The following is a 13,163-nucleotide window of genomic DNA, read 5'->3' on the forward strand; positions in this document are numbered from 1 at the left end:
TTTTTTTTTGTCACGTTAAGACATAGTGGGTTAACTAACCCAGTGCCTCCTACGATATGTTTCCCAGGTGACGCACGTTTCGTCCATTTTTCCACTAACACTTGGCACAACACGAACCACAATATAACATGTAATAAATAGATTTTCTTTTGCCTTTCAAAATAATAGTACATGAAAAGTCGTGGAGATTAAGTCGTGTTTGACCCTCATTTTTTAAGGAAATTTTTCGAATAGTGATTTTTTGAAAAATTTGTGATTAAGAAATAAGGAAGAATTTTATATTTACATGTAAAATTATTTTATAGGAGATATGTGGTTAAAATGAGTTTTGGAAAATTAAGGGTGTGTTCCCTTTGTCGTTTTGGAGCCGTTTTCCATTTTTAGTTTTCGAAAACGTCGAAAACGCGTTTGGTTTTCCATTTTCAAAAACGTGTTTTCGGCAAAAAAAAAAAAAAAAATTACTGAAGAAAACGGAAAACGTGAAAATGACGTTTTGGGCGTTTTCTTTCCAAAAGGCGGAAATTGTGGAAAACGCGGAAAATGGACACTCTTTCTGGCTGAACACATTTCCCCGCTTCCTCTCTCCCGAGCCTCCTCAACTGTCGAAATCACCACCTTCCAGCGACGAAACCACCTGCTTCAACCACTAGAAGCCTCGCCTCATTCCCCTCTACAATACCCAACCAACCATCAGCCACAAAATCAACCGGAGGCAGTAGAAAATCCAGCCAAAAACACAAATGTCGCACACACTTTTCTGTCGGAAAACTCCCATTCCGGCGACGTCCACGGTCGCGCACCACCAACAGTCGATAGCCCTCATCCAGGCGAACAATATCATATCCTAACATCAACCAATAATACACCAATTCGTTGAGATGTGAATCTACTCAAATACGGTAGTAGCGAAAACGAAGCAGCGATATCGATTCATGTTTCTGGCCAATTTGAATCAGTCGATTGGCATCAGTTGAGGGTGAATCATGTCCCTACAACCATGGGTAACACTTCAATTTCATCAATTCATGCAGAAATCGTCACCGAAATGGGAGTTTTCGGCCTCGCGACTTGTTGATTTTGAGCAGAAATTTCGGCCTGTTCGACCGGAGTTAGGGCCAACTGTTGGGTGGGATTTATAGATAGCATTGCAGGCTTCAAGGTGGTACTATGATCCAGTGACCATGGTGGCCGGAAAGTGGGAGATGATGCTTCATAGGTGACGGTATTAAGAGAGTGTGTGTGAAAATGTTTTCTAAATTTTGTAAACCAAACACATTTTCTTATTTTTTGTTTTGAAAAATAGTTTTTCAAAATGACAAACCAAACGTATTTTCAACAATTTGAAAACAAACACTCAAAACACAAAACTCAAAATGAAATTGAAAACAGAAAATAGAAAACAGAAACGCAAAGCGAACACCCCCTAAGTTTTTTGAATAAATGGAGTCCAAACATTATCTAATTCTCAAACTCTTATTAAACTGTTATTTTTTTAGTCAAATGTTTGCATTAAGTTTAAAAACTAATGTAAAAAAATGAAAGAGAACCGAAAGTTTCCAAGATGGTACTATCTCGTGTTTCTCATGACAGTCTTCAAACTGTTTGAATTTTCTAGGTTGTGTTTAACAAGTAACGTTCTTGGATTAAGCAATAAATACAATGAATCTTCTGTCGTATTCTTCTGAGCACATTCGTAACCACACAAACATGATCACTCTCACTATCAAAGGCCCCTCATTCAGCGTAAACCATGTTTGTGCAGTTTAGCACAAAAAATTGTACACTTTCTTGTTCTCAAACGTGTTACTTGTGTGGTTCCAAAAGAGTGTCAAAAGTATTCATGTTGTCAGACTTTTATTTTGGTTGATAGTAAAGAAAAAAAGATGATTGGTTCCGTTCACTTAGTGAGTTCTTTGTTTTCCTTCGTTCGTTGTAGATATGCAATTCTTGGTTTCTAAGTGGTCCAAGTGAGGGGCTTTCTCGTAGTGCAAAGAGATTGGACAAGTTGATTGAGGGTTTGATTTTGAGTGACATGAGGGCAAAATCTTGATAAATTCATATTAAACTCTTGAAACTTAAACAAAATCATTTTGAAAAATTGGGTTAAAAATTGAAATACGGACGAGTTCGAACGCTAACGGTCCACATAGGGCCAAGCCAACTTTTCCAAGACTATGCTATATAGATATATTATGGGTTTGTGCACATACCTACGAATTCATATGTTTCCAATGTCATAAGTAAAATACATTTCATGATTTTCCCTAGTATTTTAAATGCTTAAAATTAAAGCCATTTTATACACTATGATTATGAACCGAAAATCAGTGCATTAAATGCAAAATTAATTCAACAGACGGGCGGGTCCACCCCCGAATTAATATCCGACAGAGACTTCATATTCCTCTTCTTTTATGATTCCATCTTTAGCCTTGATTTAGAGGTTGAATACACTGAATTGCTCTAATTTTAAAAAAACGCACATGTCCATTTTCGATATTTCCATGGACTCCCACTAGTTGTTAGGTGAATACCAGAAATTTGTGTTTATAATGGGAAATATTGTTGCAAGATGAGACCCAACCACAAAGCCAAAAAACGAATTTTTTTGCACGTACCATCTCTATATATAAAAGATTTCCTAGGTAAAAAGTTAGTGTACAAGAATCTGATTGAAATTGAGTAAACTTGTTCAATTTGTTTACATTAATCAATATATTTCGCGTATTTATTTATCAAAAAATTACTTCAAACACTAGGGAAAAAATTTAGTGTACAAGAATCTGCCCTAGTATTGCTTCAATCAATCTGTTTAGAATTATTTGAGCGATTACATGGGTGGCGAAAGCGTTGTTATGTTGTCGGGAAAAGATTTTGCCGTCGAATATGCAAAAGAAGTTTACATTGATGATGCTATAGAGGCAATGTTACTACCAAACACAACCTATAAATTTACCTTATCTCTTATATAGGCCTAATAGTGGAGGGCTTAGAAGGTATCAAGAAAATACCGACTTAATAGGTTGTGAGCAACAACTTTGTAAATCGATGTTCAATGAATTTGCAGGAATCAAGAAGAGCCACATGTATTAGTGGCTAACATGGGCACAATGATATTTTTTTTTTTCAATTATTTGTAGATGAGAGTGGCATTTTTAACTTCTTTCTATTGTTCTCTTTTCACAGGTCCTGTATAGCAGTAGGGGTGGAGATGGAAGTGATGGTGGTGGTTTATGATTTGGAGTGGATGTGATGGTAATGATTGTGAATTTGGGGTGCAAGTGGGGGTTATAGAATTGAGGTACCGATGGCGATTTGGGTGGTGCTGAAGGTGGTAAAGTGGGATAAGGTGAAATGAAAAGTGATTGTGATCAGTTAATTTAATAATTTGTGACGTATAAAAATGTGTAATTTATGATTAAATGCATAACTGTGCCCACAAATTGTCTTTATAACCATAACTTTGTGTGAATTTTATCTAGTATGTGACCGTGACCATGATTATTTAATTAAATTATAGGTCACCAAATTTTATCAAAGGCCATAAAATGTGATCACTTGATTTTTGAATTTTTTTTTCTCAAATTTCTTATTTTTGAATTTGTGTTTTGAAACATTTACAGTTGTGCATTCTCCCTTTATTTATTTGTTTTTTTAGCTATCATGGGACCATTGGGTTTCATGGGTTCTTTTAAGGATTCTTTTTTTCCCCTTCCTTCTGTGATTGGGTCATTTGGGCCTTTCTTTTCTTGGACTTATTTGGTTTTTCTTGAAACTTTTGATTGTAGCATGTACATGTTTGAGAATGGTGTCGAAGTCGAGATTTTCACGCAGAGGCAGGGTTGAGCTACACTCGGGCAAGAGGGGGGCAATGGCTCCCAAAACGTTTTGATTTATTCTTTATTTTTTTCCAACTTTAAAGAAATAAAACTTAAAATAAAAGGAAACAAAATTATTACACTTACCAAAGGACATTGGATTTTGCTACATGTATTTCAGAATTTACACTTTGGTGTACATAATGTCTAAATGATATTTTATCGTTGGCTGGTGAAAAAATGACCAGCCAATGATGAAATGCCACTTGGACGCAATTTTTTTACCAACCAATAATGAAAATAAAATCAAGAACATTTACACTTCTTTAGGTTCATCTTGAATGCCATTGGGCCATTTTTTTGTTTAATCATTAATATTGGCCCATTTGACACAATTATTAGGAGCGCGCTGAGCTAATAACCCATCGTGCGAGCCTCCCACTGGGAGAATTAGTACATGGCAAAAAAGAGTACTCTTAGTCAGTCGTAAACCCAATATCCATTCAACAAATATGACATCTCTCTTAGAGTTTCTCCCTACGTACACTCAAAGATAGATTGTAAAAAATCCAAGCCCATTGCTCTATATATCTTTTATAAAGTGATGAGTAATTAAATGTTTGATAATAGATAACATATTGATGAAATATTTTTATCCTTTTAGAATTTGGGTAATAATTTTTTATTTTTTTTTTCTCTGTGTAGCATGTTTGTCCAAATGATTCATTCTTTGCTTTCAATAAAAACAAATTAATTCGACCTTGTAAGTAATATCCAACGATTTTTCGCAAATAGATCTCTTGGTACTTGTTGATCAACTTGAAACATGTATTGATTTCCTCATTGAAAGAGATTTTAGAGAATTACGAGGTTCTAGTGATCTTGCACAAAAGTTGATTGTGAAGAAAAAATAAAGTGTATCCATTAATATATTGGTTTGTAATATTGGCATCAATTCTTCCATTTACTACTGCTACAATAAAGATTATTTTCTTAAACGAACCTTGTCAAGACTCGGATGTGCAATCATATTGGAGATATGTATAACTCGAGAAAATTTTTAAAATATAGAGCGGTTGCCCCTGTGCACTTCCGCCCTTTTTGAGTGTTTAGCCTACATGGAGGGGAGGTAAGGCAAGCAAGCAACGTATCGCTTGGATACAAATTGAAAAAGTAGGTTCCTTTCACATTGTTAAGCATATTTCATATAGTACTAAGTTATACCAACGGACCGTGTCATGTGTCTCCCAGTCGTGTGTGTGGGGAAGTGAAGGGGACTACGAAGGATATGGTTGAAGCAAAATCTTAAATTATTTAATTTGCTTTATTGCGATAACATATCGAGTTTGAAAGGTATTAGAAATTATAATTGTAATTTAAGTTCTTCCAAACAGTAATTTAGCCTTTTTATTTGTTTTTAGGTTTTTTTGGGTTTTTAGGTTTTACACTTGTCCTAGAAACAGATTAAGATCACTTCATATAGACTATCACAATCCATGTTATACAAAAAAATTATAAATCTCTAGCAAATAATGAAAGAAACCCAAATCTAAAATTAAAACATCGAACCTTTCTACGTGTGAAATTGTATGATTGATGGTTCGAATCAACGTTAATGATCTTCAAAGAGTCTTTTCAAGTAGAATTTCTACTTTAACAACGTTGGTTATCAGAGATCAATGATCCTTCTATGTTTTCCATGCAAAGCATACATGAAAATTTAAGAGAAATATAAGATCCAAAAACTAATATACTTGAAATTATTTCATCATTGATTAATATCTTTTCATCATGGAAATAGAAGTTCTACACAGCAACACGAAATTAATAATATTCTGAAATATGGCATACTGGACTCAACGTAGCCACCATGCACAGCGATCCCTGGATGTGGTGGCGCTGAAGTTGATAATAATAATTTCCTGGTGAAGCTCCTCCACAGATGGCGCCAGTCTTAGATTATTCCGGCAGATGGGACATGTGACGCGACCATAGCCAAGCCACCTATCCAAACAAACTCTATGAAATAAATGGTCACATCTCAGTTCTCTGATTTCATCTCCTTCTTCAAACCTGCATAAACAAACAGCACATTCTATTGAATATTCGGCCTGATCTGCATTGTTTTGATAGTGCGTCACGGTATGATCATCAAAATATTCCGGTAATTTGATACCGTAACTATAAGGGTGAAAGAAGGATTGGTAAAGAAGGTAATCCCATGCCCACTTCACCTGTGTAACAACCAGAACTATAAAGGTTAACACAACTGACTGAGGCACTATGATCTGAATCATTTTCTTGGATTGTCTTTGACTCAGAATCTATATATTCTACAAGGGAATGGATGTATATGTAGCCCTACAAACACGACGAAATTAAGTTAATTATTTTGACTGCAAAGTAAAATATTATTATCAAAACAAGTGACTTTGTTGACTTAAATGTAGGGAAAAATTAGGGCGGCGGACTAGAAAATTGAGGCAACTAGATGAAAGTTTGTTTTGATTTGTTTGGTTATTGGACTAAATTCGAATATTTACTTTGAACTTGTTTTTCTATATTGCGACAGATAATACCTGGCCTACTCATATTTATTTACTAGGGTTAATATTAAGATAACTCATGACCTATGTTTAACAAAGCATTCAAAGTACGCAAGCATACTTAATTGGGAAAATATATACAATTTACTGCTATACTTAACGCGGCAAATTTAGTCTCTCTTTTGTTTTTACTCCTACGACATGTTAAGTAAATTTGACTAAAAAATATTAAATAAAATAACTGATAAATCATATCACATGCATTTCCTTCTTAAACATGTTCGGATTAGGACGCACAGATTAAAAACTTCATAAAACTCTCCTAATTTTTAACAAAATCCGGAAATCTTGAGAAAAAATTACCAAAGTATTTGAAAACTTGGATTATGAATTGGACATTATTATGGACCTTTCATGGGTATCAATTTATAAGAAGTAACTCAATTCCAGGTTTCAACTTCAAACAAATAACTTACAAAGTTTCAAACTTTAAATCTATACTACAGTAACCAAATAAATAATTACTGTCAATAAAAAAATAATAATTTGAGTTGTATAAATATAAATTGGAACAACGTTTCCGCAACATTTAATGTTCTGATTTTATTAGAAATATTGCCCTTGTTTGAGTTTCATTCTTTTGGATAAATTCATTTTTCAACAGTGTTTTGACATCATTTCAACCACACATTATTCAATAAAATAATATTACACGTAAATCCAAAAATTTTCTTTATTTTTTAACCACACATTTCCCATCAATACACTATTTAAAAATTCATTCTACCCCAAAAAATGGGGCTCAAACAAGGTTTACCAAAGTATTTGAAAACTTGGATTATGAATTGTACATTATGATGGACTTTTCATGGGTATCAATTTATAAGAAGTAACTCAATTCCAGGTTTCAACTTCCAACAAATAACTTACAGAGTTTCAAACTTTAATTCTATACTACAGTAACCAAGTAAATAATCAGTGTCAATAAAAAAATAATAATTTGAGTTGTATAAATATAAATTGGAACAACGTTTCCGCAACATTTAATGTTCTGATTTTATTAGAAATATTGCCCTTGTTTGAGTCTCATTCTTTTGGATAAATTCATTTTTCAACAGTGTTTTGACATCATTTCAACCACACATTATTCAATAAATAATATTACACGTAAATCCAAAAAATTTCTTTATTTTTTAACCACACATTTCCCATCAATACACTATTTAAAAATTCATTCTACCCCAAAAAATGGGGCTCAAACAAGGGCAATGTTTTAAATTGGTGTCGTATCGTGTCATGTCATGTTTCACTTTTTCGTTATCATTTACATACTATTAAGTAGTTTGTCTGATTTAACAATTTTAAATAACGTTTAAAATGTAATTGTCATAGGTCGTCGGACCAAAAATTGGATGGATCATTGTTTTGAGACAAAAATAAGCAGCAGTCTTGTGCCGTTACTGGAAAAAATATTTGATCTGATTGAATTAAAACTTGGAATTGAACTGCATTCATTTGGAAGAGGATTAATATTTTTGAGGTGGTCCGCCTCATTAATATTAAATTATTTTCCGAAAAGAATGCCCTATTACAAGACAATTACAGCAAATCTTCTCAACTAGGGAAATACCAATTTTATGTTATTTGTTTCTCAGTATTATTTTTATTTTATTTTATAATAACGAATTTCATAATCAATTACTGCAATAATCAAAATATGTGGTACCTTATGTGGCATAATTTTAACAGGGTAACACAAAAGAATAACTTTTAATAATGCTATGCCACGTAATATACCACATATGATGATTATTGCAATCGTTGACTATAAATAACACTACTTTTTTATTTTATTATTACACTGACATCTTTTTTTTCCCCTTTACTATCCTATCACATAGTAAGTCCAAGTTCAGCTCAGCTTAAAAATTAGAATAAAATTTAAGTCAAAATTAATAATTAATTTTAACCACATTTTATAAGATCAAAAACTTTCCAATAACATATTTCATCAATTTAAATAAAAGTCTGATTTTTTTATCTAAATCAAACAAGAGCTAAGTTCAATGCGGACTTTATGACGTGCTAAATGTTGATTGTGTACAAAATTCAAATTAAAAGTGGAGAGTATGAATTGATCGTACAATCTTAGATCGAGATAAAGTTGTTGAGCTCAAACATAATCAAGTTCCTAACATCGCTTCCAACAACAAAGATGCACAATGTCAAGCTCGAATGTCTAACCTTCGTAGAATATAGTCTCCGACCGAATAAAAATTCCATTAACATTGAACGTGTCAAATACTTTTTTGATTACCATGGTGACAAATTATAATTAGAAGTTAGAACAAGCCCATAATCTCTCCCTGTTAAGACAAGATTCATAAAGGCAAATGTCACACACTGTTTAATTGGACCGGCCAGCCATAAAATAAATCGTCAAAAGAAATTACCAAAAAAAAAAAAAAATAAAAATAATAATAATAATAAAAAATAAAAAATTCTAATCAGGTTGATTGGAAGATGTGGGTCCAAGTCTAAAATGATAACAGTCACCACTTTATTTGAATGTTGAATTCATAGTATAGGAAACATACGACTTAAGTAGAATGAAAGTAGTTGTCAAAATTGATGTCTTTTTAAGAAAACGTTCCAAGTTAGAGACTCATGCTCAAAATTGATTCTTCAAGGCAAGATCAGTAAGAACATATAAAGCTCTAAGTGAAATTATTTCTTTATTAAAAGAAGAAAAAAGAAAAAAAGCATTCCTACTGAACTTTTTAATTTATTTATATATTTCTTTGTAGAGATATTATAATGATTTTTGAAACTAATGTCGATCTCATGGTCGACTTTGATGATCAGAGAGATGGTGTACTTTAGGAAAAGATTATTGGATATGCAAAAAGTAATATCGGGAAGATGTCTCATACTTTCTCGTACTTAATGATATGATTTTTATTTTATTTTCTTTTTAAAAAAAGAGCTGATAAGGCTACTAAGAAGTAGAATTCCAAAAATTTATGATATTTCTATTTAATAATATAATATTACTGAAATATAATTATTAGCCAATTTGACTTTCAATTTATATTTCAGAACATTATTATATTAATTTATAAATTCATTATTTTGAAAATGTAATACTTTTTTAAATAAGTTGAATTTAATTATGTTATCCTTAATTAGAACTATAAATTAACGTAGCAATCTTTATTTTGATGTCATTTACGTTATTTAAATAATAAATTTGAGAATATTTGAAATTTATGATAGTTTGATAAATTAGCAAACCATCAAATTTATTCCACTGTATTATTTCTATTTAAAAAGTTTCGGCTAAAATGTTTATAACGTTAGCAGGAATTTTAGACGTTTGATGTTTGAATTATCCAAAAAATATAGCCTACGCATTGAATTTAATGAATAAATCAATAATTTCTTAATGTATTAAATTATTTTATGGTCAAATTAATACTTCTCTAAATAAGTTGCGCATATATCTTTAATACGTAAGTTTAAAATAACACTTTTAGGTTGAAATAACCTATTCTCACAACATTTGAAGCTTCTTCGGAATTGCTGTCGACGTTGATTAATTAATGGATGATCAGTTCAATTATTTGGAATAATTGCTTTTCTTTTGACTATCATTTTGTCTTGCACGAAAATTGTTGGTGAAATAAATTAATTATAAGAGGACAAAGGCGGCAATGTATACTATAGTAATAATAATAATAATAATAATAATAATAATAATAATAATAATAAATAAAATTGCGTTTCCTTCGTCTAAAAAATAGGCTCAATTATAACTTCATAGTATTTCAACTCAAAATTATGTAGAGCTATTTCATGTGTGATGTATATTTTTTATAAACCATTATAGATTAATATCTTTATCCAGATGAAAAAACAAAATTTATTTGCATTTGGTTTTGCATAAACAAACTGTTTACGAGTTAACATAGCCAATCATTTAATGCACCAATTGAGAGATACTTGGCATGATTAATCATGTTAGAGGAGTTATAACTCAGTCCGTGAAACATGAATGAATTTACTTGTGGAGTAGAAAGTACACTTTCATCCTAATCTCATCTTCTGAAAAGGGGGTCGGGCCTAGCTCGTTGTCTTTGGTTTGGGACACATAGGCTATTGTACTATAGATGTATCATTAAAAACTTTTTGAAGTGCGGAATCCCAAACACCATTCAAAGCAAAGCTTTGAGATCACACTAAAAATAAGTTCGAGTTTTAGGATCATTTCTAAGTTTGTATTTTCTCACCGTTGGAGATAAAATTTAAATGACTTTCGTCCAATCTGGTAGAGGCGACCACCACTGTACTGGAAACATTTTGGGCCCTTTAGATGCTTTTCCAGGTTCAGAGCATGTTTGACGGTAATGTAAGGCTTAATTTTTTCCATTCACTAGTTAGAACTTGGAAATATGTAAGTTTTAACCAGAATGCAAGGTTAGCTATTATTTAAAAAAAAAAAAAAAACAAAGTAAGGCTTAATTTTTTCCGTTCACTAAAGTTAGACCTTGGATTATGTATGTTAGTTTTGACAAGAATGTAAGGGTTTCTATTATTTAAAAAAAAAATTAATTTATCTAAATTTTGGATACAAAAATTACTTAAATTAACTTTGCTTTTCACGCTTATCGTGTTTCTAAGTAAAAAGAATAAAGCCACTTGTACATCGATCCTTATAGCTTGGTGTATACTCCCATCACATGAGGGGCAGGAGGGCCCATGCCAATTAATACATGTGAGGGGGCTATATACCGAGTTTTTCCGAACTAAGAAACATGCATCACAACAACGAATTGCCTTTTCCTTTTCTTTCTTGATGATGTATTTCTCAATATTCTAGCCTCTCAGAAATTAAAATGTAAAATAAAGAGGCTTAGAAAATTGTTAAAATTTAGAATAATGTTATTTACCATCAGTGGTGTTTAAGATTAGTTTAGATGGTAGCACTAGTGACATTAAATTACAAGTTCAATTTAGTACAAGGAATAATGACTCATTTAATAGGATCTATGAGGTATATATATGCTGATATTATAGCATTAATTTAACATTTACTTGTATGATGAAGTTTTCTATTAATACAGTTATCGTAATTGTTATATGACACTCACGTTACTAATGATGATTTGTTGTCGTTATGAAATATTTTCACAGTTTTTGTAACTGTATTACACCCTTAAATATTTAATTAACTATTTTGCTTGGACTGAAAACGATTTCTCTAAATGCCATTCAAATTGAACCAAAGAAATTAACTAAAAATGCACCATCAACAAGAAGGCAGCAAGTTAGAAAACAAATGAACGAACAAGTCATCGCAGCCACCAAGTACACCGATCATCCTTGGATGTGGTGGTGCAGAAATTAATAAGAATCATTTTCTAGGGGAGCTCCTCCATGAATGGCGGCAGCTTTAGATTATTCCGGCAAAGAGGGCATGTCATGTGACCATAACTCCGCCACCTATCCAAACAAACTCTGTGAAACAGATGATCACATCTCAGTTCCCTGATCTCATCTTCTTTCTCGATCTTGCCTAAACAAACAGTACATTCTACTGAATCTCCTCTCCAGACTTAGTTTTATTTGTTGGGAAAATGGGTGATTTGTGTATAAATTTTTTATCAATTAACAAAATCAATTTATATAACATAACGAATATATTTAAATAATAATATGAGCATAAAATAGAAAAGAGATTTATAAAACAAGCATTGAGTCAAGTGGAAGACGCTGTTCTAAAGTCGTGTTGCCTTCCCTTCACACAGGTTCTTTTGACACTACACAGCTCCAAAATAAAACCCACGTGACTCTCTTTCTATGGACACAACCATAGGGAGATAAGTGAGCCACCGTTTGACCCCTATTTTGTAGAAATGAAAATAGGTGGGATAGTGTCTTTTTGAAAAATGAGTGATTGAAAAAAAAAGAAAAGTTTTTTATTTATGTGTAATATTATTTCATGAAAGATTGTGTGGTTGAAAATAAGAGAGAGTAAAATGAAATGTAACAGAATGAAAATTAATGGGGAACAAACAAAAAAATGAGTCTCTCATCGAGTTGTCAAAATAGTATGAATATAGTATAAAATTATAGAGAGGACAATACTTCAAGTTATACCAAACTATAAAATTGACTCCCTTTTATAGTGTAAAACTTAACCCCCGCAATAATGAAAATTATCCCAATAAAAATGTAAGTCATATTATGAAATATGGTGTTTTAATTTTTTGTTAAAACTAAAAACTGAAAGGTTGAAACTTTTATTCTTAAGTTATAACCTAAATTATGATGGACTAACCTTGAATTAGGTTCCTTTGGCCAAATATCAATTGTTCTACACACAGTATCGATTTAGGCCCAGTTCATTATGAGTAGTGCTATTAATGGCCATACGCTCTAATATTGATTCTTGTAAGTATCTCTAGGGAATAGTTCAATCCCATAGCCACAGCCTCATACAACTCTTACATAGACGAGTCCATTCAACTCTTGTATTTCACTGGAATATTTCCAATTTCATTTCTAACACTTTTCAAAAGTCAATTTCTCACAAATAATAATAAATGTAAGATGTATCTTATTTGAAATTTTTAAATACCCCCACATTTCAAAAATACAATAATTTCTTCATCAAGTATTCTCAATCTCCATATACAACAAAATAGCATTGCTTTTTGTAAGAATAATCAACCATCAATCATACCGTACATATCACATCTTAATTATTATCATCGTGATTATCAAGTTGATGTAAATG

General features: G+C 31.9%; 1 protein-coding gene across 1 annotated transcript; it reads right to left on the minus strand.

The window, feature by feature from the left end:
* Positions 1-5,552: 5,552 nt before the first annotated feature.
* On the minus strand, positions 5,553-6,115 carry LOC111369189 (RING-H2 finger protein ATL13-like). Its single transcript, XM_022990664.1, has one exon. The coding sequence runs from the start codon at positions 6,113-6,115 to the stop codon at positions 5,675-5,677; it is 441 nt and encodes a 146-aa protein (XP_022846432.1). The 3' UTR covers positions 5,553-5,674.
* Positions 6,116-13,163: the final 7,048 nt, after the last annotated feature.

Source organism: Olea europaea, chromosome 20, assembly GCF_002742605.1.
Source record: "Olea europaea var. sylvestris chromosome 20, O_europaea_v1, whole genome shotgun sequence".
Lineage (NCBI taxonomy): Eukaryota > Viridiplantae > Streptophyta > Magnoliopsida > Lamiales > Oleaceae > Olea > Olea europaea.

Coding starts and splice junctions, on each gene's coding strand:
- LOC111369189 (XM_022990664.1), bottom strand. CDS start 6,115: ATGATTCAGATCATAGTGCCTCAGTCAGTTGTGTTAACCTTTATAGTT.